The 26,687-nt window shown below is 37.3% G+C and overlaps 1 protein-coding gene across 1 annotated transcript in view; it reads left to right on the top strand.

Moving 5' to 3' along the window:
• LOC106061358 (adipokinetic hormone/corazonin-related peptide receptor variant I-like) overlaps positions 1-26,687 on the top strand; it is a 96,912-nt gene that overhangs the window by 16,262 nt on the left and 53,963 nt on the right. Inside the window, exon 3 of the mRNA XM_056042618.1 lies at positions 25,196-25,373. Coding sequence (XP_055898593.1) covers positions 25,196-25,373 — 178 coding nt within the window. The remainder of the gene's footprint in view (positions 1-25,195; positions 25,374-26,687) is intronic.

Raw genomic sequence — 26,687 nt, 5'->3', positions numbered from 1 at the left:
AACACGAACTCTCTCACAGTCAGAGAAAATAATAAAGAAGTAAAATGCAACAATTAAAAATGTACACTTTCAGAGCGGATTAGCGGGAATTTCCGAATACCGAAAGCCTCCGAACTAAGCTCACTCTTAATTACTTCCATTCTATCCGTCTGGTCTTATCAAAGAACTGTCAGGTCCTATACTGAAAGTTGCGAGTGGGACTTGATGGGAACAGATAAGTCACAGATTTCTTCTTCTAGTGTCGATTATTCTTTTCTTCTTCACGTATTTAAGAGTTAAGAGTCTTTGTACTGATCTTCATTTCAGAGTAAAACCTAAGTACCAGCTATCAAGTAACTCAATATACAATAGGAGGCCGAGTGCCATTAAATCGCATGACTAGCTAACAAAAAGGCTCGAATTGAGTTTGCTGAGCGCCTAATGGCAGCAAGGGAATCTTCTCCATGATACCCAATCCCCCCCCCCCCCTATCCTCAGAAGAGATTGCACTGAACATGCTATTGAATGAAAGACGGGCTAAACAAAAGTAAGAAAAAGAAAACGTGAACTTTAGAGTTAAATTTATGAAAGGAACTTTAAGACTTAAGAGTCTTTGTGCTAAAAAGAATTTTAGTCTAATGCTGAAGACTTGTAAATTGAAGCGATCAAGAAGAATAGCTTAGGGCTAGAAGTGATACTTCTAAAGAGTATCAGTCTAAGACTTTTCTAATAATTTAAGACTTGGAGTTCAATAAATGGAATTGAAGATTTGTCTATGAGCTTAATATTAGGTGAGGGGGACATAGAGACATGGTTGTTTGCGTTTCTGATCACTGTAATGTTGTCTCCTCCTTTTGTTTATGTGATGACCTAGCTTTCAGGTATTTTTTTTCTCAACATTATTTTGTTTTAAAACTCTATGTGGCACATATTACTTTCTTCATTAGCCCATTCTTTAATAAAGTCTTCTTTCAAATGATCACAATCTAACATAACATCATTATACTTTCTGTTTGAGCTAATGAAAACTTAATAATAGGTTGGCGAAAGAAACATGTTCACAATATGCAAACCTGATCAACAATTTGTAAACAATGCAATTATGGAAATAATAGCGCTGAATAAGAAATCTAGAGAGCAGTGACGAGCAATCCTTTTTGTTTTGAAACAGGTAGATAAATACATTTCCAACAAGAGGGTCACGTGAAGTATCGACGCCAAAAAAAAAAAAAACCCACGAAAAAACAACAACATCGAATCCATTGGTCTCTGTAGCTTCACATTGCATTGTGGGAAGATTTTTCAAGAGAAGACGATTAGGCCCAAAATGAAGAAAAACAGGACACACTCTGGGGTGCCTAAGAATCGAATCTATTGCACTTGTGGGGATAGAAGAAAGCTTCAACAAACATGTCACTGTCCACACACATTTCCTCAAGAGGCTGTTTTTATGGAGGATAACTGCACGGCTGATGAGGCCCACAGAAGGAATATGTGAGAGTTTCCTCTGTGTGCTCGGCCTTTTTGCCTCGCTGTTGACCTCAGGGTACACGGAGTACATGGGTAACGTGCGTTCGCTAATATGGATGCAAAATTGTACATGAATCTTTCCCAAACAGAAGTTTGCTTAAACAGACTAAAGTCAAACTTCTATGGGCCGGAAGTTCCAAAAGTCTGAGACAATAACGAAGATTTATATTTCTACCATTTTGTTGTCACCCTTTCCTCTTGAAAAATTAATTTCCAGACAAGATTTACAATCTTATTTTAAAATGAAACCTTTTTTATATATATCAATATTGCTTTTGACGCCCTTTGGGACAGCAAAAATTCGCACTGCTAGTAAAAAAGGGATGGCTTAATTGGCTATTTACTAGAATCATTTGTGTCTGGCTTATAGGACACTGGAGAACCGTTCTTTTTAAAAATATAGATCTACATTTCTGTACAGGTTAAGGAACGTCAATGAATGGTAACTAAATATCAAAAGCGGTTGTCAAGAAATAGGAGCTATCTGACCTAAATATGTAAATGTATTCCTGCATATAGGAAAGTTTCGTATATGAATCGACCACCTGCGGACAATGGTTATGCTTGCCCTATATGTGGCAAAATATGTAGTTCACAGCTGGGGCTGCGCAGCCACGGGAAATACTGCATTCCTCACTAATCTTCGGACTCGAAGACAAGCCTCATTATTATTATTATGTTAGAAATGAACGAGTAGTCATTCTCTGGCGCTGCCAGGGTCGAGTTTCGCTAAAGAGAAACAAAATTCATCGTAGTCCCTTTAACAGTTTCCACTGAGGAATTTTCTGGTGATGTGGCAGATCTGCAGCAGTACCGCCCTCTGACAGGCAACGAAGATGTTCCTAGGAATGTTAAGGGCCTTGAAGGTGTCTGTGAGGTCAGTTGTTATTATCCCCTCGGTTGATATAACAATGGGGTATATTGTTATTTTGGACAATTTCCATAGACGCTTAATCTCCAAGCGTAGGTTCCCAAATTTTCTTTGTTTTTCTATCTCAGTTTTTCTTAAATTATGAGACACTGGTACGGCGATATCGATAATGGTAGCGGTTTTTTCTTTTTTATCGATTTATTATTATTATTATTATTATTATTATATATATATATATATATATATCTTTTTCTCTCTATATATATATATAAATATGTATATATATTTGGTGTATTCCATATAAAAAAATAAAAGAAGTCTTGATAAATATGATTTATGAATGTGCAGACTTTGCCACTGCAAATTTACAGAATCAAATATTTGAAGCTCTTCCGTTAGTAAATTTTAATTGGTTGTAAAGTTTGGAGGTCATATTAACGTCCTTGACATTGTTTAGATTGTCGTGAACATCTCCAACTAGTGTTCGTAGATTTTGAAATCTGTTTTTTTTTTTTACAATGTTTATATCAATTGACTCTGTATGTCTGTCTGAATGTCTGTCTGTCTGAATGTCTGTCTTTACAAATGTTCAACACCTTGTTTCTCCCACTTCTCATTCTCAGATCAAGTTGAAACTTTGCGCTTGTCATCCTTCCAAACAAAACGTAAATCGTTAAAAAAACACAATTAGTCAATTAAAAAGTGGTAATTAATTACATTTGTTTGATATTTGAATAAGGAAATAAATCTAACAATATTGGCTATATGGATCTAAATGTTCTTCCTCTTAGAATAGCTCTTTTTTTTAAAAAGTATTTTGTTTTTTAGCCATACTTTTATCTAGCATATCTCGAGTCTATGCCCCCTCTTACCAAGTATATCTTTAGTTGGTCCTTTCATTCACCTAGCATATCTGAAGTCTATTCTCTCTTTTATTTAAGATATCTTAAGTCTATTCTCTCTTTTATCTAAGATATCTTAAGTCTATTCTCTCTTTTATCTAAGATATCTTAAGTCTATTCTCTCTTTTATCTAAGATATCTTAAGTCTATTCTCTCTTTTATCTAGGATATATTAAGTCTATTCTCTCTTTCATCTAAGATATCTTAAGTCTATTCTCTCTTTTATCTAGGATATCTTAAGTCTATTCTCTCTTTTATCTAAGATATTTTAAGTCTATTCTCTCTTTTATCTAGGATATCTTAAGTCTATTTTCTCTTTTATCTAAGATATCTTAAGTCTATTCTCTCTTTTATGTAAGATATCTTAAGTCTATTCTCTCTTTTATCTAGGATATCTTAATTCTATTCTCTCTTTTATCTAGCATATTCTTAAGTCTATTCTCTCTTTTATCTAGGATATCTTAAGTCTATTCTCTCTTTTACTTAGCATATCTTAAGTCTATTCTTTCTTTTTACCTAAGATATCTTTGGTTATTCTATATGCCAGAGTATATATATATATATATTTACCACCCCCTTTTTGCACCATTTCTTGACCTTGCTCTTGCTTTCATAGAGATCATAGAACCAATCATCATTCCGTGGCTTGATCCCCATCTTTACACTGGTAATGTTTATTCAATTCATACTCCATGTCAGATTACGCCGAACGTTATAAAATCGATCCTCATCATAATGTCATTCTGGTTTATTGATCACAAGTCCCTTGATTTTGTCCCTGTGTTAGAAAATACATTAGGAAGACACTTCAGTGAAACACTCCGAAATTTCATTTAAAGTCATTCCCTTTTTTTTTTGCTTCTTTTCTTTCCTCGTTCCTTCGCCATGTTTTGTTTTATCTGGACAATTTGAAAAACTAAAATGTTCTCCTTCACTTTCTCCTTTAGCCTATCTCTATTTCTTTCTCCCCCTTTCTCTCTCTCTCTCTTTTTCTGCCTACTTTTATACTCTTTAAATGTTTTGGTAACGATTACTTGTCTTCCTATACATTTATTAGTATCTTGAGAACACTCATAAATCTTTTTTAAAAAGACCTCGTTTATACAACTTATAGAGCGACTTTTTTTTTGTGCTCTTAATAAATGATAGATTTTTTTTTTTAAATAAGGGAAACTTTTACCCCGCCTAATCACCCCCTCCCCCCGCGTAAAAAAAATTGTTAAGCGAAAGAATAAATTTACTATACTTATATTCTAATAATATGCCTTCAGAGCTAGACCTAGAAGAAGATATTAAACTTTTAAATGAATAACGCCTACATGTGAGATTACTCGAGGTCGTTGAGAGTAAGTAAAGTAAATATTGTCCAGTTGTCTATCCAGATTTTTTTTATTTCTTTTAGATTTTGAAACATTTAGAGGAAAATAGTTACAACCGCTTTCGAGAACCGTGTCCACCAAGGTTTTAGAATTTTGAGACAAGAAGGTCCTAGGCTTTTAGTTTCCACGAAGCTACGAGTTGAATAGAGGTATTGTAAAAAAATAGTGATACGTTTTTCTAAGATTCTTTTTAGCCGTTAAGACTTAACGTATTGTGCACTTGCCTATTGATTTATTATTGAGCTGTTAAATGCTATATATGCCTACCGGCATGAGCCGTAAAACTTCAATAGAATTAACACTTAAGAAACATCACAACAGCTCAAAGGAGAAAACGAAATCATGGCCGGCCTTAGATAATTGGTGGCCCTGGGCGAAGCGTATTTTATGGCCCCAATTGAAATAGAAAAAAAAGCAAAGAAATAAAATAACAATTTTTTTTAAACCTTGTGACTCCAACAATAACATTGGGCACTAGTTTAGCTATTTCTTCTCTAAAAATTGTTTTAAGAGCCCTGTGCGATGTCTGCACCAATTGGAGGAACTAGGCCGCTAACCTAGTTTGCCAAATGCTGGCACTGACCTAGTAGAGTTGGTGGGGAAAAACAGCAAACATCTATTGTACTACAAATTAAAAATCCAAATGGATTGGACATGAAGAAATGAACAAATAGATAAACGAGAATTGGACCAGTTCTCACCCAAAGTTCAAGGAAAAAAAAAGCCTTTTACAAGCTGTCCCGACATGACCAACTCATAATATTTCGTCTCAGAACCGGAACAACAGGATGAGACAACACATGTTCCGGAAGCTAAATAGAAAAACAAAAAAAAAATTACTGTAAAAAAAGTTTTTCTTAAGAGTAATTGTATCAATTAGTCTGGATCAATCATGTATTTATGTGTATGATTGACCTAGACTTATAAATCTGTGCGATAGAAATATTTTACCAATTATTTTTGTTTAGCATTTAGCTTTCTCAATCCGCAATGATCCTATCACTTTGTCTGGACCAGTTGGGAAGGGGGAGGGGAGAAGGGGGTACCTTGGCCAATGTTAACATGATCGTTTTTTTAAGACTCAAGATTCCTCAAGGGGACTAATTCAGCTCATACCGCAACATCTGTCAAGTAATATTTCTTTCCCTTGTTCAAGATACCTAATAAATATTTAATTACCAGTAATTAATTGACTAGTAGCTTTTTAAAAAATGTTTCTTGTGCTATCATGTAAAAGAAATAATTGTGCTAGATCTGAGATTGGGTGTGGGAGAGACACCGTGTACAAACCTTTTTACCAGACAGACAGACATACAGACAGAGTGAGTTAATATAAGCTTTGTAAAAAAGCTCTAGACTAGAACTCAAAGGGGATTAGAAAGACTGGGAAACCAAACCAAACATTTAGATCGCTAGAACAAGAAGTGAAGATGGCGAGATTGACATGGACCCAAAATAGGGAAATCCAAATGGCTAAGTACTTTTGCGGACATATGCTCCACTGGGAATTAAAAGATTAAGTTTAGAACGCCAAGTCACTGCCAGGGAGTGACTATCAGTATATGTTAATAGTAAAAAAAAAATCCTCTTAAGTTCCATTTTTCCATGGAAATTATATTTACCATTTCAAAATTATTCAATAAATAAAATGACATTTACATTTAAAAAAAACAACAAACTATCCGTTCATTAAACATCGACATTCAAACATGTTCAAAATAGGAATGACTTTCTTTACTTCAAGAATGAAATTGTCAAGGGAACATATAACGCGTTTGTCTGTTATATCACTACATTTCTGTCTTGTAGAGATGTTGTGTTTCTAATGAAAAACAATTGATGTTTATATAGTGTTTGTTTCATGTTTAAAATGTATTCAACTTTATGCAGAATGTATTTTTTTAAATAGAAGGGTGAATTTTCTTTTTATTTTGCGAATGATGTTCTAGAGTCACGTATTCAATTTTGTTTCCTTCCTAATGTTCGCCTATATGTTTGTGCCCAGACTAGAATGCTAGGACTATAAGCTTTATACAATTATGTCAAATCTTTGCTTTTTATTTAAAAAAATGACAATTTAACAAAATCCTTAAAGAGTGGCTAAAATTTTAAAAGCCACATAGACTAAAATGCAGAAATAAAAAACAACAAATTTATTGCCGGAAGTGAAAAACATTATAAAACAAGAAAGTGAACCAAAATGTCAATCAAACGACCGGCACTGTACCCACGAGAGTTCTGTTTTCTTTTGAATGTTCTAAATATACACGAAGAAAGTTTTATTCATTTTGTAGCGTCGCCTAGTTTGTGTTTTCTTTTCTATAACAGACAGAAATAAATGTATTTGTAATATAAGAGCATTAAAGAAGTACACAATTATCAAGTTACTAAACGAAGTACACAATTATCAGGTGACCAAAAGAAGTACACAATTATCAAGTGATCAGAAGAAGTACACAATTATCAAGTGACCAAACGAAGTACACAATTATTAAGTGACCAAACGAAGTACAATATTATCAAGTGACCAAACGAAGTACACAATTATCAAGTGACCAAACGAAGTACACAATTATTAAGTGACCAAACGAAGTACAGAATTATCAAGTGACCAAACGAAGTACACAATTATCAAGTGACCAAACGAAGTACACAATTATCAAGTGACCAAAAGAAGTACACAATTATCAAGTGACCAAAAGAAGTACACAATTATCAAGTGACCAAAAGAAGTACACAATTATCAAGTGACCAAAAGAAGTACACAATTATCAAGTGACCAAAAGAAGTACACAATTATCAAGTGACCAAAAGAAGTACACAATTATCAAGTTACTAAACGAAGTACACAATTATCAAGTGACCAAAAGAAGTACACAATTATGAAGTGACCAAACGAAGTACACAATTATCAAGTGACCAAAAGAAGTACACAATTATCAAGTGACCAAACGAAGTACACAATTATCAAGTGACCAAAAGAAGTTCACAATTATCAAGTGACTAAACGAAGTACACAATTATCAAGTGACCAAACGAAGTAAACACTTATCAAGTGATCAAAAAAAGTACACAACTATATATATATATAGCTCCTCCTTCGTAGTCGAAGATGAGCACATTTCTTATTTCCTATGGACTCGAAAATGACTGTAAAGTCCAATCCTCGCTATAAAAAGCTGGCCACATACGTGGCATGGGTGGGTTAGGTCAGTTGCAGATAGGCTTGCTTCTTCTCTCAGCTTTTTGTTGGTTCGGCGCTCTTTTGCCCTGGCCACATTTCTTGCTTCATATCTTGAGACACCGAGACTCACAGCTTCACGCCATGAGGAGCAATCGAGAGCCAGTGCTTCCCAGCTGTGAATGTCGATATCGCATTCCAATTATCAAGTTATCAAAAGAAGTACACAATTATCAAGTGACCAAAAGAAGTACACAATTATCAAGTGACCAAAAGAAGTACACAATTATCAAGTTATCAAAAGAAGTACACAATTATCAAGTGACCAAAAGAAGTACACAATTATCAAGTGACCAAAAGAAGTACACAATTATCAAGTGACCAAAAGAAGTACACAATTATCAAGTGACCAAAAGAAGTACACAATTATCAAGTGACCAAAAGAAGTACACAATTATCAAGTGACCAAAAGAAGTACACAATTATCAAGTGATCACATTCTTCGTCTTTTATTGAATCAGGAAAAGGAATTACATTTGTAGACTTTCTTTTACTAGGACCATGCAGGAAGTAAGAGAAATAGAATACATTCTAATCTTATTGCTTTAGTATATCAAGTTTCCCGTGCAACTTTAGCAGGCACAGTGCGGTCTGGTCCAATCAGAGACTTGGAGGTGTCTGAAGAGCGTTTCTGTGACAAAAGCGTGACACTATCTCGAATTAAAATCTCTAGTCTTCATTGAGATTTGAAATCGAGCCAATCACAAATAACCAAGCGGCTTTGGCAACCCAGCCACAAAACTAATGCTCGTAACATACTTTTTACAAAGCTTTTCCCCATTCTTTGTATTTTTGTATGTTAGAATTTTGCGATCGATTTTTTACCCCTTCTACTCATCAAAATTTGCATACAAGCTCATGCTGGATGGCTAATGGCGCAGAGAGCAAGCCATCCTGCTAGCTTACGAGAGATACAGGCGGCTGGAGGAGGGATGCCCACTCAGGGGTCTGGTCGACAAATGGGAGGGCAAGAGACGTTTCAAAAACCGACCCTGCTTCATGCATGTGGCGCGTGGGCTGGTCAGAGAGATGAATCTGTCGGTGAAGCGGTCTGCTCTCCCACCCCCCATTCCTTCCCAGCAGATAAGGCTTTCGGCATGCCGACGGTACGTAAGTGCCTTGTTGACGCGGTGGTGACAAAGCTGTGCGATCCTACATGGCTACTACTTGCAGCCAGAGAAACTATCGCTTCGTATCCGGCAGGAGTGTCCACCATCTACACAGACGGATCTGTGCAGACGCTCGAGGGGACTGTGAGGGCTGAGTATGGGGCGGTGGTTCGACTCTCTGGCAATCCCGAAAGTTTGGAGCTGAGTGGACCCTGCCATGGGAAAAGCAGCACGGAAGCTGAACTGGAGGCAATGCTCGTAGCATTGGAGTGGGTAGCGAAAAGAGTCTGAAATGGATCAACGGCTCCAGCGGACGTGGTCATTTTCACCGACTCAATCTCTGCCCTCGATGCCCATAAAGTGCAGCATGCAGGCGTCGGGAAGATAGAAGCATTCCTCGCGGGTGGTGGAGCGCCTTCTGCAGCTCAATGTAAATAGTTTTATTCAGTGGGTTCCATCCCATTGTAGTCTGATCAGTCATCAGAGGGCTGACTTTTTAGCGAAGTCCGCGGCGGCCGCGACCACCATAGATGATGAACCGTGCACTCTCGCGAGTGTACGAGCCCTAGCCGACATCCGTTTGTTGGCACATTGGTACGACAGTTGGGACGGTTCCGATAAGGGCCGAGAGCTACACAGGCAGTTGAGTAGACAAGACCGAAAGGACACGTGGTGGGAGCTCTGCCGTGCGAAGCAGCCAGTTCTAGCCCAGTTCCGAGTCAGACACTGTCCAATAGGTGCGTACTTTGGACGGAGGAAGGAGAACTACGACACACGGTGCCGCCATTGCGTCGAGGACGATGAAACAGTAATTGACTTTCTTTATGAGTGTCGAGTTTTGCATTAGGGACGTTTGGGACAAGGAAATGAGATAGAGAGTTCTGGTCCATGTGCGGTATTAGGGCTGTCCTTGTACGGGGACAAGGCGACCTTTAAACTCACTGCCTGCTTCCTCTCACGTGCTCTAAGGGAGTAATTCTTAGCATGGTTCGTTACTAATGGGGTTTCTGATTCATGCTAGATGGCAACACAAGATTCAATAAAAAATTAAACTGTTAGTTATGATATTGTTACGATCTCTCCTACTATCCAGGCTCTCTTCTCACTGCACCACACGACACAACGAACTTAAAGAACCTCACAACTCATCAGGGCTCCAAAGTAACAGTAACAGTACATTACAAATACTGTACAGTTGGCAACGACATCACACTAACTGTCCAAAACCTAGCCTTGCTCCGCCTGACTTCACACACTGTCTGTCTCTAACTTCACCTCGTCTGGTCACATTGCGAGGTAACGTTAAGTCAGTGATTCTGACACACTCGCTCTTATATAGTATCTCTACTGGCCTCGAACCTTCTTGACCATTCCAGTTGATCACTTTCGCCGTGACTTGCGTGCGGTAATATTTACACACAGGTCGTTGCCGAACTGGCGTGTACTGTCACTGGTCACATTTGACCGCTCGTCCTACGCTGGACTACGACCATCTGTGTCACCACCGAGTTTGTAACAATATAGTAGTAATTTATTATTTAAAAAAAAAAGAAAATAAATTAAACTAGATCAAGTGAAGCCTTGTGAAGAGAATTAGGCTATTGGAAAAGAGAAATAAGAGTTCTTTTGTCTACTTTATGTATACAGTCGTGACACGCCATCAGCAGACGAGTAGTTTATTGCTTAAACTAGCTATGAACTTTGCTTACAGAACCTTCCCTAGAGACTTGCATTCTATAAATGTAAAAATATTAAGTTAAAACGTCCAAGTACCGATGTGTTAAAAGCTGCACTCGGGTCTAATGTTCACCTGTTCGTGTAGAACGAGTTCACTTAGGTTGTAGAGTTCCATTAGCAGTCAAAGTGCTGAGCGTTTAAAGACGAAACTATTACCTGCCCTTGATAACATGCCTGCTATGGTTATTGTCAATCCTCAGAGTAACGTAAGATTCTCTATATTCTAAACCAGTGGTTCCCAAAGTTTTTTTTAACTCATGAACCCCTTTCCATGTTTTCCAATTTTCAGTAGACCCCCCCCCCCTCCCTGCTTCGCTTATTATGCATGTTGAAAAATTCATCAACTTCAAATGTATTGTTTTTTTCTCGAATATTTCTAAGTCGTGTTTAGTTATTAAGGAATAATTACATTTAAACTGAAGTAAACCACAATTTTAACATTTATTACATGAATTTAACAAACCAAAAAATTATATACGCCCACAACTATTGTTTCGGTAATGAAATTTCAAAACTGGGCTTCAATCTAATTAGGTTTAATATTACAATTTCTCAGTTAGTGATGTCCATTTTTTTTATTACCATTACAAGACTGGCTACCTCGTGGAAACCTTTTTTTTTTTTTTTGCACTTTATATGAAGATGGAATATCATTTTAATTTGCGACCTACATATTTTATCATAAGTATTACTGTATTCAGAATATCCTAAAACCTTAGCTGAAAATTAGAATAAAAGACAAAAAGAAAACTTAAACAGACCGACAACGACTCGAGATCGGAAAAGTATTTAGGTCGCAACTGGGTTTACGAAGTCATGTGACAAATCATTTATCTTCGGAATTGAAGACATTGCCATCATTATTATCATCTCAAATAATCCTCCAGCTGAGATGGTTACATAGCGTCATTACTTTGTTGCATGAATGACACTTAGGTAATGAAGGAATGAATCCGAATTTCAAATAATAAACACTGTGCTATTTACATTTCTTGTTAGATTCGACGATATTTCACAAAGACACAATCGAGATATTGAAATACGATGTTAACATATACACATTTTAAAGATTCATTCGAATATCGAGGTTAAAATTAAAAGAATTAAATAAATAAATCATGTGTGTATGAGTTAATTCCACTAATAGGAAATAACATTTAAAGACTCGACATGCTTAGATGGGATCCACTGTCGTAGACCTCCATTTTCATCTCATAGCCCCCCCCCCATTCATTTTTTTCCACTCTCGTAGACCCCTTGGAAGTCGTCATTGACCCATGGGGATCTATGAGAACAATTTGGGAATCACGGTAATCTAAACCTTTTCTAAATATATTACTAATTGTTTTTACTATCCTTCCCCAATCCCCCGATTAGACTATAAACTTTCATGTAAAATGAAAACTGGATGAAACAAAGACATGGGATGGCTATTTAAAAAAATGTCTCTAACAAATTTCATAGAAATGTGAACATAGATCTATCTTTTGGAAAAAAAAAATTAACTACCTAATTGGACACCCAGTGACAAATTGTTTTGACCGTAATAATTTTGTTTCAAAATATAATCATCTTACCATTAAATCTAACTAACGTCTTGAACATAGCGGGAATTCCCGTACTCGACTCCAATGTTTCTTTGTGTTCAGTAAAGAGTTGAATAAAGAAATAGACGTGCATGAACAGTTTGTGCAGCGTCTTATGTAGACATGAGCTGGTCTGTAAATAGAAGAACTTGATTATGTAAAGCTTTTGTAGATTCCTTGAGGTAATGAGGCGTTCTAAGAATGGCATAGAATGAAATATAATCCATCTCAATCATATCTGATAAACGTTGAATTGATGAAAAGGACAACACCTTTTTACAAAGCTTATATCAACTCACTCTGTCTGTCTGTCTATCTGTCCGTCCGTCTGTCCGTGAGTCCGTCTGTCCGTCCATCCGTCTGTCTGTCTGTCCTTCCGTCTATCCTTCCGTCTACCTGTATAATTTGTAAACACCATTTCTTCCACACACAATCTCGTATCCAGCTGAAATTCGCACAATTATTTCTTTTACCTGACAACACAAGAATCAATAAAAAAAAATCAGTAATTAGTTAATTAACTATTGGTAATAAATTATTTTGTTTGATTTATCAGACAAGGGAAAGAAAGTGTAATTGACTGAAGTGGTGGTATAAGCTGAATTAGTCCCCTTAATAAGTCGTCTTCTCAGTCTTAGTGAACACAAACCCCCCAAAAAAAGTCGAGACTAGAAGAGTGGTTACCGTGTTGGCTTGAGAAGCCTGAGAATTCATGTCGTTCCCTTCTTTTATTTTTATAAATGCTTTTTTATTGTTAGTCTAAATCTATTACAAATTTAATTACATGACTGATCCAAACTAATTGATACAAGTACGCTTAATATAAGCTTTGTTTTTTTTTAAAAGAACTATTTTAAAATATTTTTGTTAATACATGTATTGAGAAATGGACGTGTGATGAACCGACAGACAACACAAAAACAATATTTGGATTTTCCCTGCGGGGGGAAATTAAAAATAAATGAAAAAAAAAGTCAAAAAAATGTTCACTCACCGACATGAAAAGGCTAAAATTGCGGTGAACTAGGTAATCAGTGATCAAATAGACATTTATTGGAAGCCTTTGTACAGTTTACAGAAGACTGAACAAAGATGGAGAATTACTTTTATATAATAATGACCTAAGCAAATAGTTGCATTTAAGCTCTCTTGGGTCATTCACTCCGAAGTAAGGCTGATTGAGTTCTTACCTCGCATAGAAGTTGTCAACTGCTGCAACACCGGAATGAAGACTCGGGGGTGTGGGTAATGTAATGTATAGTTCATTAAGTACATACGTCTAACTCAAGCTGTCAGGGTTACGAATGTTACGACCCATAATAATTGAAGCACTAAAAGGGTCTAGTGGGGGAGGGGATGTAGATGATGTAAAGTTCAGCTGTTTCTATGCCCGACATTTAACGAGGGTGTCATGGGGCCATCACAAGTACAAACCACCTTAGCTTCCCTTACATATATCTGTCATGTATAAGAATTTGTGGCGTAGAGGCTGATAACAGCACTTGGTTTCCGAACCGAGAGATATAGGGTTCGAATCCTGATGAAGACTGGGAATTAGATTCTCATAATTTTTCAGGCGCCCCTGAGTCCAGCAACTCTAAGGGGTACCCAATATTAGTTGGGGAAGAGCTTAAGGCTGCTGTCATGTTCAACTGGTCATATGACATACTTGCTTGATAACAGTGGGTCATAGAAACAGATGACTTTTGCATGATCTCCCATATAGATCACAAGGTCTGAAAGGAGATCTACTTTACTCTAAGAATTGGCTGGACCAAGGAATGTTCTAAAAGTCCCGAAGTTCAAAATACCTTTCTTTTCATCTGGATTTAAACTCAAGTCAGCTAAGTTCGTGGGCCATTGACTGTACCACTCGGTCACCCCCAGTACTATGAAGAGTATATTGTCTATATATTGTCTACAAAATTCAGTGTCTACCATAAAATGGTTCTCTCAAGCCTTCTATATGAATCTGAGCTGCCGAGGACAAAGGTAGACGGCATAACAGAAACTCTAAATCTACCCCTGTCGGACAATGGTTATGTTTGTGCTGCATGTGGCAAAATTTGCAGATCGCAGCGCCTTGAGAAATTTTGCATTCCTCATTAATTCTCGGACTCGTGGATATATATTGTAACGAATCTCCCTATCCAGGCTCTCTGCAAACTGTACCACACGATACCACCAACTTAAAGAACTTGACAACACTGAGGGCTCCAAAATAACCTAACACTAATGTTCAAAAAATCGTAGTCAATACTGTGCAATTGGCAACAAAGATACACCGACTGTACAAAAGCTTCACACTCCGACGTATCAACTCTGTAACGCTGTATCAACTCTCAGACTCTTCCTACTAGACTTGCATTCGATTCTCTGTTCCGGACCGACCTCACACTTGGCTGGTTCTTGACTCCTACTCGTACTTGTGAAGTTGCGAGGTAACGTGAAGACTTGACTCTGACACACTCGCTCTTATATAGGGTTCCGTTTGATCGTCTTAAGAGCTGAGCCGAAGGCTCTTCGAGCTCTAAGTTTGATAAAAAAACCTGTTTGGACGCCAAACAGTAAAAAACAAAACCTGTGGAAACACAGTTCTGTTTGAGAGAGACCCGGGTCAATGCCTATGTAAAGCATTGCTGTTTCCAATGCCTTTGGCCCCCGACGCATGCTTGGCTGTACATGGCCGAAGGCCGAGGACACCGGGAGCCTCCGCCATTTTCCTTTGTTATACCAAGCTAACCGTGGGGGAAATAAATTAACTTTGTTCGATATGAAAAGTGAATTAAATAATACAATATTGAGAGGTATTAAGCGTATGACTGTAAATGTGCATTTTGTTCCTTATAGTAGCCTTGTTTTAAGAAAAAAAGAAGTATTTTTTTTTTATTTAGCTTGCTTTTGTGTTTTAACTAGAACAGTGGTCCCCAATTTTTTGGGTCTCATAGACCCCTTGTCATGTTTTCCGGTTTACGGTAGACCCCCTGCCTTGTATTGCATTTTAGATAAATCACCAAATCCATTTTTTAAAACTCGTATCTCTATCTAGCTGTAGTGAGTCGAAGAATGAAAAAGATATTTAAAGCTTCATTTTAAGCTATAGATATCTTTTTATTGATAAAATCCAAATTTAAACCAATTAAAGTTATTTATATATATATATTACTGGAATAAAAAAAAACACACTGGAAATGTGTTGTTGTTTCTTTTTTTTTATCCGTTTCTACGGTTATTATGTTTCATTTAGGAATTTGTTGTTCTAAAAAATAGTCCTTCAAACATTAAATATTTATTTATTTATTTGCCTTAAGTATCATTGTAAAAATCTTCGCAAGAAGCAGTTTCTCGTGTATTTCTTGATCTTTCACTTCTGGCTCAAATATTAGGCCCGTAGAACTGTTTTCATTAACATGAGATGGGGAGAGGGCGAATAACTGGCGTCTAAATCAATTAGCTTTAGGCAGGAACGACTCATTAGCCTTGGCTAGCAACCCACCTAGCAGAAAGAAAACATAGTGCTACAACCTGTCATAGCTTGCGACGCCGCTGATCCCAAAATGTATAAGCCATTTACAAAGAATTACATAATGTGCCCTTGAACGGTATTGTTGTTTTAAAAGGTTCGTTTAATAATATCAGAACTACTTCAAGGGCTGGTAAAATCAGTGTTTTATCTATAATGTTTTCCATGTTTGGCTATAAGTAAAGAGATCTTGTAAGACGCTCACAAACCACCATCTTCTCTATATGATGTTGAAGACAGATTTTGTGGGTCTATTCAGAATTTTACCTTTGAGAGTTCGAAAGTTGTTCAAAGCTTTATCTTTTTATCAGGGTGGCATCGTCTCAAATGATCCTCCAGTGTAATTAGTTCATATCGACATGAGAAGTCACTTAGGCCACCGCTTGCTTGACAAGGAAGGCAAGAATCCCAATTAAAAAAAATCAAGGTTGTACAATCTACATTTCTGTTTGTTAAACATTACTTTCCATGATCGTAGACCCCTGTGGACACCTCATAGACCCCCAATTTATTTTTTCACTTTCGTAGACCCCTTGGAAGTCTTCGTAGAGCCCTGAGGGTCTATATAGACCACTTTGGGAATCACTGAACTAGAAGCTAGCCGCGAATAAACAAGGGACATAACTAGAGATGAAAGAATTGCGCATTTATTCGAGAATTTTTTTTTTCCCATGACCGATTTTCCCCTCATTATTCTATATCTAGCTGTATCGTTGACTGTGCTCAGTTTCCGCCAGCCTATTTCACGGGAGATAATCTTCAAAGGCTTTTCCTAATCAAAGTTTTGAAATTGAGATCTAGGTAAACCGATGAACGGTTCTTACATCTCTTTTTCCATTTAGAGTCCTCTATTGATAGGTTCAGTTACAACAAATTCATTGAAGTTTGTTCTTCCCAATGCTATTGACAGCTCCACAACATCACATAATGTTTTCTTTGGCATGTTACTCTTTTCTTTGAAAGGGAACAATTCATTGTTTTATCCTACTGTTTAAATTGTGACAGATGATATTTCTGAGAAAATGTTGAAATCCAAAGATTAAAAGCGAATGTTAGTTTCAAAACTTACCATTTCCCATAAACCGAATCAAATATTAAAACTTAATTGATAATATGGGACATGGCCGGATTTGGAGGTCTAAACGCCCTGGGGCAACGAATGAGCAGAGTCCTTTAATTATTTCCATTTTATATGATTTTATCAGTCAAATCTTTTTAAAATGTAGAGCCAGCATATGGTCAAATAGCATTTATTAAAAACTTAGTTACCGTGTTAACGATTGGAATTTTACGAGAATTTTTTCGACGAAAATTCATTAATGACTTCGTTGCAATATAGCTCTTGGAGTAAATCAATTTTAAAGTTGGCTTAGAGCTTCGATAGCCGCTTTGTCCTAGCGTTGTTCCGAGCCTATTCTTTGAAATAAAAAAAAATTCCTCCACACACACACACACACACAATCCCACCCTATAAAAATGAAAGCAATACTAGAGTTTCCTAATTCGATGAGCGTATCCTTTAAGGGTTTGGGGATCAACAAGCAGCCTCGCAAAAAAAAATATATATTTCACACATTTATCTCTCTCTCTACCAGTCGCCAGGCTACATTTATAAAGCTAACAGCGCTACCCCAGGCCCCTTGGATTGGAGGGGTAAGTGATGTCGTGGAACTAGCTCCAGACAATCTAGTCTTGGATACAAATGGGCTCTGGAAAAGAAACTTCATCACCCTAATTTAGAGTATATCATAATATTGTGACAATGTATCTGTGTGTGGTCCCGCAAGGTTGTCATTGCCGGAAGTGGTAATGGATGTAAGCACTCCACTACCTATAAAATGCTACTTAATGGCGTGCGTCTCAAATAGCCTCTGACAACCAGTCCAACTCATAGCCTTCACGTGTGGCTCAGATATTGAGTCGGGCGGAACTGTTCTCACTAGCAGGAAAGGGCGAGTAACTGGCGGCTTAACCAGTATGCTTCGGGCAGGAGGGGCTCTTAAGCCATGGCTGGCTACCCACCTAGGAGAAGGAATACTCTGAATTCAAACCTCTGCTGCCTTGCAGCTATACCCAATCATGAGAAAGACTTCGGGAGTCAACCCTAAGAAGAAATCAGGAGCTGGCGACCCTAACGTAGTTTGCAGCATCCAGTGCTACACCCTGGCAGAACCTGCGACGCCGCTGACCCCAAACTGTATCGGCATTGCGTTCCTTTTGGATATACCAGCTGTATGGAGAGGGGAAACAGATGTGTGGGCGACATTGTTCTGACCACAGCTAATGCCCAGGCATTTCCATGAGATGATTCATAGTCGCTTCGCGACTGACGGAGGCCATAGATAGAGATATAGGTGTGTGTTTGTGAGTCTGTGTGTCTGTGTGTCTGTGTATTTTGTGTGCCAAGATAAAACGACTAACCCCATCATCAGATACCCTTCACCGGAAAAAAATCCTAGTTACGCCTATGTGATAAATAACATAGGGCTTAGTACATAGCGAATCTTTTCCTTACTTTCAAGATCTTTCACAATGCGTTAACCAATCTAGGTATAATATGTATATAGTTATGTAATCACTTCATTTCACAAAATTCAGCCTAATAAAAATATTACTATACAAAAGCACTACTAGGTGACAAAACAAAGGGAGGTAACTATTATGTAACTATATTAAAAGAATTAGACATTAATAGTGCTCTCCCCTACATTCTAAAAGTATGATATAAGTCAAATAATGTTATTCGTAACTCAATGAGTCCCTGGTTAGTGTAACACCTCTTCTGTTCTTTATCTTGTGGACTTACAATAGAAGGGGCTACTAATCACATGACTATATCTACATACAAACCTATGATAAAAATTAATTCCTTTTAGTTTCCATTGAAAAAATATTAATACCAGTGCAAAAGACTGACATTATTTTAGATTTTACATATAAATAGATTTTTCTAGATCTAGATTAGATATCTGAAAATTGTAACATAATAATTATGAGACGATTGTCCAATTCGTCGGACTACTAGAACTAGATCTAAACATTAAATTATTTGTTACATATGTTAGAGTTGAAAAACAACTTTACTCTGTATAAAAGATTTACAAAACAACCCCTTGTTTCAGTGCTTTTGAGGCTACATATCTCATAAATGTGTAGTGTAAAGAGATCGTGTCTAGACAAGGTATGAAATGTATAGGTCTGTGGAAGTAATCTTTCAGTAAATTGAAACAAAATATTGTTATTACGCAGCACTAGTTTATGTGCAAAATTTAGTTTTACAAGAGAATGCAAAGTTGCCAAAATTAATGAATTCATTAGACGAAAGTCTGGGCTAATATTTAAGAGCTAAGTCATTCAAGCAAGTCTAAGACAGATCTAACATTCCTACACTAGTGTTCACACCAGTCAAAGGGACAGTGAAGAGTCAAAGCAAAGACACTTCAGAACGCTTGACTAGAGAATAAAGACTCTTGTTCCGTGTCGTCTGTCCTAAGGGCTGAGTTAACTCCAGGATTATCAAATGACATCCATTTGGAGATCCCGAGCTTCTTTGCCCCCCCCCCTTTTTTAAATAGCGGTTTTATAGCTCTTTTTTCATGCTTAGTGCGCTTAGGTCAAACTTTTTTTTCGGAAATTTCGGGAAACAGGAGGAGTGTGTGAGTGTGTGTGTGTTGGGGTAATCAGGGAGAAGGTTTAAGTGCTCAGCAAACATATCAGTGCGGGTCCTTATTCAAACTCAGACCCCATCTATAAGTAGTGAATCAGTTTAAACACATCCCTTATCTTCAATGCTGTAGACAAGGTTTGAGTCGAACATGTTCAGAAGCTCTTCATTGCCTTCTTATGCACACCATTTAGAGACTGAACCCTAGCCAAAAAGGTCCACTTTGTAGTGTGTCTGTATCCACATTGTAGTGTGTCTGTATCCACTTTGTAGTGTGTCTGTAGCCACTTTGTAGTGTGTCTGTAGCCACTTTGTAGTGTGTCTGTATCCACTTTGTAGTGTGTCTGTATCCACATTGTAGTGTGTCTGTATCCACATTGTAGTGTGTCTGTATCCACTTTGTAGTGTGTCTGTAGCACTTTGTAGTGTGTCTGTATCCACTTTGTAGTGTGTCTGTATCCACATTGTAGTGTGTCTGTATCCACTTTGTAGTGTGTCTGTAGCACTTTGTAGTGTGTCTGTATCCACATTGTAGTGTGTCTGTATCCACTTTGTAGTGTGTCTGTAGCCACTTTGTAGTGTGTCTGTAGCACTTTGTAGTGTGTCTGTATCCACTTTGTAGTGTGTCTGTATCCACTTTGTAGTGTGTCTGTATCCACTTTGTAGTGTGTCTGTAGCACTTTGTAGTGTGTCTGTATCCACTTTGTAGTGTGTCTGTATCCACTTTGTAGTGTGTCTGTAGCACTTTGTAGTGTGTCTGTAGCACTTTGTAGTGTGTCTGTATCCACTTTGTAGTGTGTCTGTATCCACTTTGTAGTGTGTCTGTATCCACTTTGTAGTGTGTCTGTAGCACTTTGTAGTGTGTCTGTATCCACTTTGTAGTGTGTCTGTATCCATTTTGTAGTGTGTCTGTAGCACTTTGTAGTGTGTCAGTATCCACTTTGTAGTGTGTCTGTATCCACTTTGTAGTGTGTCTGTAGGCACTTTGTAGTGTTCTGTAGCCACTTTGTAGTGTGTCTGTAGTCACTTTGTAGTGTGTCTGTATCCACTTTGTAGTGTGTCTGTAGGCACTTTGTAGTGTGTCTGTATCCACTTTGTAGTGTGTCTGTATCCACTTTGTAGTTTGTCTGTATCCACTTTGTAGTGTGTCTGTAGCCACTTTGTAGTGTGTCTGTAGCCACTTTGTAGTGTGTCTGTAGCCACTTTGTAGTTTGTCTGTATCCACTTTGTAGTGTGTCTGTATCCACTTTGTAGTGTGTCTGTATCCACTTTGTAGTGTGTCTGTATCCACTTTGTAGTGTGTCTGTAGCACTTTGTAGTGTGTCTGTATCCACTTTGTAGTGTGTCTGTATCCATTTTGTAGTGTGTCTGTAGCACTTTGTAGTGTGTCTGTATCCACTTTGTAGTGTGTCTGTATCCACTTTGTAGTGTGTCTGTAGCCACTTTGTAGTGTGTCTGTAGTCACTTTGTAGTGTGTCTGTATCCACTTTGTAGTGTGTCTGTAGGCACTTTGTAGTGTGTCTGTATCCACTTTGTAGTGTGTCTGTATCCACTTTGTAGTTTGTCTGTATCCACTTTGTAGTGTGTCTGTATCCACTTTGTAGTGTGTCTGAAGGCACTTTGTAGTGTGTCTGTAGCCACTTTGTAGTGTGTCTGTAGTCACTTTGTAGTGTGTCTGTATCCACTTTGTAGTGTGTCTGTAGCCACTTTGTTAGCAAGTTTGTATAGTGACTGAAGTAATTTTGTATTTTTTTAGCCCGTTTGTTATTGATGTAGTCAGGTAGTATATTCATTTTAGGAAAACATTATTATAAGTCAAATACCGAAATCAAGATTAGTTGGAAATAATGTCCTCGACCAAGAGAAAAACTGTTTTTAAGGGTCATGAATATATTAGGAATAGCCCCCTTCCTGTACCACTTACGGAGTTTCTGGCCAAAATGTGTTTATACATTTAAAAGCTGTAGCGATATCGAATCCAGAAACTAGCCGGCATGAAAAAGTTGATTAAAGATCTCAACCAACTGGCCAGATTTTTTATGTGTGCTCGTTTGAAAAAGAAAATTGAAAAGAAACTAGAGCTCTGCTATGTAATCATGATTGGAAAACATTGCCTCTGGCCCAAGGGAGTGGCATCAACATTTTCAAATCTCTATTTTACTGGCTCCATGTTTCAACGGCAAAAGTTTTCTGTCAGCAAGTTTCTAGAGCTCTCTTTTTTTTTTAAATTGGCGTGTCCTCTTTCAAATGTCAACATTACAAATGAGAACAATATAACCAAAAAAAAGTTATCCACTTAGTGGTTAAGCGATTGGCTTCCGAAACTGGAATCCAAGAATCTCGGTGAAGACTTAATTTCGGGATTTTTGGGCGCCCATGAGTTTACCAAACTCTAACAAAGGGTACATGACTTAAGTTGAGGAATGTAAAGACCATTTGTCGTGCTGGCCACATGACACCCTGCTCGTTAACCTTTGGACTAAGAAACAGATGACCCTAACATCAACTGCTCTATAGATAAAAAGGTCTGAAAGGGAACTTTATAGATCCTAAAGTCTGTATTTTTATAAAGCTTATATCATTTTTACTCTGTCTGTCTGTCTGTCAGTTATTTCTCGCACTTCCCATTCTCGGATCAAGCTGAAACTTTGCAGAATTATTAATTGTTCTTAACTAAGCATGAATCAATCAAAACAAATTAACAAATTAGTTAATTAAATAGTGGTAATTTATTTATTTCGATATCGAAAAGGAAAATAAATATTATAGTATTGAAAGAAATTGCTGTAAATGTGGAGGTCTTCCCCTTTTACAACCTATTTTTTACATTAAAAAAAAATATTTTGCTTGTTTTAAAATGTAAGACATTAACATTGCGGATTTTCAATTATCACTTCTGCGTATCAAAACGACAAAAAAGCGCCATGATTAATTCTTTAAAAATTGTTTTTGGTGAATGGGCTATTGTCTACTTCACAGATACCAAGTATCTATAGAAATAGATAATAACACTGACTAAGAAACATATTCATAAACAATTGTGGTTTTAACTATTATTTATTTGGTAAATAATAAGGTTTGTCTTCGAGTCCGAAGATTAATGAGGCGTGCAGCCCCATCTGTGACCTACATATTTTGCCACATCAGTGCTAGCATAACCATTGTTCACCGGTGGTCAATTAAGATTTTCTTTCCGACGTCTGCGTCTGTCCTTTTGGTCTCAAATGTGTATCCCGCGGTCTTTGTGAGTGACCTCCAGCTATCTTTTTCTGAAGCCACATGCAACCAGGTAATCTCTACTCCATGTCAGTTAAGGCAAGTTGGCGCCTAAGCTGGCCTTTAAAGCGTTTCAAAGGGGCACCTCTGTTACTTGAAATACGATATTTGAAATGAACTTATGACATTTTGACACTCCGTTTGGCGCGAAAGGGTTTGTTTAGAATTTATAAAACACTTATCTTCTTCTTAATAATTTTATTTTCACTGTAATTTTCTATAATATATATAGTATACATTTTCCTTACCAATGAGGAAGTGCTACGAAAGGAAGGGTGCCAGGACATCCGCTCTGTTATCAGCAGCAGACGCCTCGCCTGGCTTGGCCACGTTTGTAGAATGCCAGTAGGTCGACTTCCACAAGACATTCTGTATGGCGATCTAATAGAAGGCAGGAGAGCCGCTAGTCGCCCACTTTTACGGTATACGGATGTATGCAAACATGACATGAAGCTCTTCAAAATTGACACTAGCAGCTTGGAAAAAATGGTACTAGATAGATCCACATGGAGAGAGAGAGCATAAAGGAAGGGTCTCGGATTGCATATGCCATACCCAACAGCATCAGAAAGAAGGGTGAAAATGCAACGGCGCCTAGCAATTACATATGCCCAACCTGTGACCGCAGCTGTGTATCAAGGATTGACCTCTTAAGTCACACAAGAAGTCTCTCGAGACGTAAAATGTCACAAGCATTTTCCTCACTCTCCCGAAAATTGTTTAAAAAGAATTTTGAGTTTTTCGTTAACGCGAACGTTGTATGGTTACCTGGTCGTAGCTATGAGCTCGAGCCATCTCCAGGCTACCGGGCTCGGAAACTGCGGGTCTAAACTCCACGCCACTTACACTTGATAATATTAGTGATATAACAATAATAATTACACAACAAACTTAAACTCCAAATAGAATAAAAACAAGTAAATATAAAAAAGTTAAGTTTATTTTTTTAAAAGACAAGGCCTTTTTTATGTTACTGTTATAGTAATTGTTTTGCTCATAATATGGCTACATTAGGTTATTGGAGTCTATTGTGTGTTGATAGGTCTATAGGTTTAGAATTATTAAAAGATCAATTTAAGTTTGGTGATAGGTCTATAGGTCCAGACTTAAAAGACGGATTGCAAAATGTCTCTGAACGTCTCTAATGAAGACATGGGGAAATAACCGCTGAAGTATGTGTGTTCGAGATAAAGATTTTAAAAGAAATAATAATTTGATTATTATACTTCTTTAACGGCCAAACCATGATTTTCCCTGTGTGGCCAATCAGCTATTTTGTTTTCTCAAAGATATACATAAACTGTCAAAATTTCTACGAAAATCGTTAAAGCCGATTTCGAGAAACGTGTCTACCCAGGTAATTGTTTTTAGCTTCCTATCTTTTGTTATCTACAATATGAGATTTTTAAATTGAAGATGGGAAATTCTAATAACTATTGTTCTTTACATTAACGTGTCTATCCAGTTTTTTTTTTAGCTTCCTTTCTTTTGTTATCTACTATGTGGGATTTTCAAATAAAAATTAGGAATTCTAATAACTATTATTCTTTACATTAAAGAACCGTTTAAACACAAAGACATATAGAAAACATTGAGGTGTCTCATTTTTGTTAAGGAAATAATAAAATGAACATATATAATATGACTTAATTATTTCCCGCGCTAAAAGGGCTGCACCAAAACGACCATCGCGTCAAAACGGCTGCGCTTAAATGTCCTGCTTCATTTTTTTTTAATGGCAATATTACTCTTCACTCACACTGACACTCTTCACAGTGCAAATGGAAAGGTGCAAGCTAAAATAATGCAAGATTGCATAGTGAAACATTTGTTTTTTTTTTCTTCGATCGAATTATTATGTTGGAGGGTGAAGAAGACCATGCAAATGTCTTGATTGAACTAAGCAGTGGCATCCTTCAGGGAACAGTACCAGGAAAACGAAGAAGAGGCAGACAGAGAAAGCGATGGGAGGACAACATTAAAGGATGGACGGGCATGTCATTGAAAGAGGTTCTAATTAAGGCAAAAGACAGGGAGGAATGGAGAAAGACGGTCGACGAGTCTTGCCTGGTGCCCCGACGTTCCAACAGACTATGGGATAGGTCAAGGTAAAAAAAAAAATATCCAGAGCAGTCAGCTCTACAAATGGTTATTTCTCTATACGAGTGTTTTGGGTCCAGTGTCTTGCTCGGGCCATTTAATGAACAATTTAGTTTTAAAGGACATGGTCGGCATTCTCTGGTGACACTCCACAAGGAATAATGTTGCTTGATTTTTTTTGTTTTTGTGCCCAGTACCCAACATGATGTTGTAACAGCGAAGTGAAACATATAAATTGAAACTTTGAACGAAATACAATTAAAATATTATTCCTAATAACGACTTTTCTGCTCCCCAGAATTTGTATGGCTCTCAGGGCGTTCGGCTTCTACCTGTCGTCCAACATCATAATGGTCATTGCCATTGACCGCTACATGTCCATCGTCCATCCCATGATGCTGAGCGGCTCTATTAGACGCTGTAAGATAATGCTAGTGATAGCCTATGTGGTCAGTTTAGTCTACAGCTTACCTCAAGTAAGTAAAGTATTTGTTTAGCTTACCTTAATTAAGTAATGTGATGGAAAGTATTTGTGCAGCTTACCTCATATTATAAGAAACAAAGTAAATGTACTGCTTACCTCAGGTAAGTAATATGAATGAAATTTTAAATGTAAAGAAAAAGTAGTTTATTGATAACTAAACTTTATTTGCTTTGATTCTAAGTTGTAAGAAACTTAAATGTCCCAGCCAAGTCTTCGTAGCGCAGCCATGTTCATTTTTTAAATCTTAGCATTCGGTAGACAAGATTCATTAGCACTTTGAATAAGATGATAACAAATGAAGAATTTATTACATTTACACAATCATACCATCTAAATTCCGTACGAGAAACACTTACATTAAAATAACATAAAGACGTGTTTATTCCATGTAGATACAATGTCCTCTGACACTGATCTTGTAGACTTTGTTCTAATTTCTTCCAAACATAACCTTGAGACTCTTTCCATTTCAGTCGTAACGCCGCTGACGTTGACCTATTTCGCTGATCTGGACTTGACTATCTCTATTCTCTTGTTCTCTCGGAGTCTCATTATATACATTCTTGAGGACCTTTGTGTAGTCCCGCTATTCGCCTTCCCGCGGTTCTTAACCTTAAGGAGACTGTCCTCCCAAAATTGTTTCGGTCAAAAGATATACATTAGATGGTAAACGAAAATCACTGGAATGACAAGAGTTAGACAAAAAACTTTGCTGAAAAGCAATACAACCACTTTCTCATAAATTTGTTTATTTGAATCAAAATGTTATTTTAATTTAATTTAATAATAGCTTCTCCTTCGTTATCTGATTTACTATTAACTCGAAGATGACTATGGAGTCCTGTCATCGATGGCTGCCTGGTCGTGAGGTTTGCGCGCTGGACTGTCGTTCGGATTTATCGATGGTCGAGGGTTCAAATCCTGCCCGCTCCCATCCCCCGTCGTCCTGCGGGAGGTTTGGACTAGGAAGTAAACTATCTTCAACTCTGAAGGAACATCCAAAACATGTAAAACATTTTACAAACAAACAAACATTTGAAAAGCCGACCTCACAGTTGGAATAGTAAGATTTGGTCTTGAGCTGATTGACACGCTTTGATTCTCAGCTTATTTTTTTGTGTGACCTTGTGTTATCTTGTCTGGTATCTTAAATCAAATAAAAGACTATAAAACTAGTAAAGTAGATTCTCTTCTGTCGATGACCAGTGGATAATTAGGATTTGACGTCAATATATGAGTCAGCAATGTCTATTGTATCTTTGTCATAATGTATTTTTATTGTTACAATGTTTAGTCTGCGAGGATG

The sequence above is a fragment of the Biomphalaria glabrata genome, chromosome 9, assembly GCF_947242115.1.
Source record: "Biomphalaria glabrata chromosome 9, xgBioGlab47.1, whole genome shotgun sequence".
NCBI classification, from domain to species: Eukaryota; Metazoa; Mollusca; class Gastropoda; family Planorbidae; genus Biomphalaria; species Biomphalaria glabrata.
Note: the sequence above shows the minus strand (reverse complement) of the source record. Positions and strands in the feature narration are given on the sequence as shown.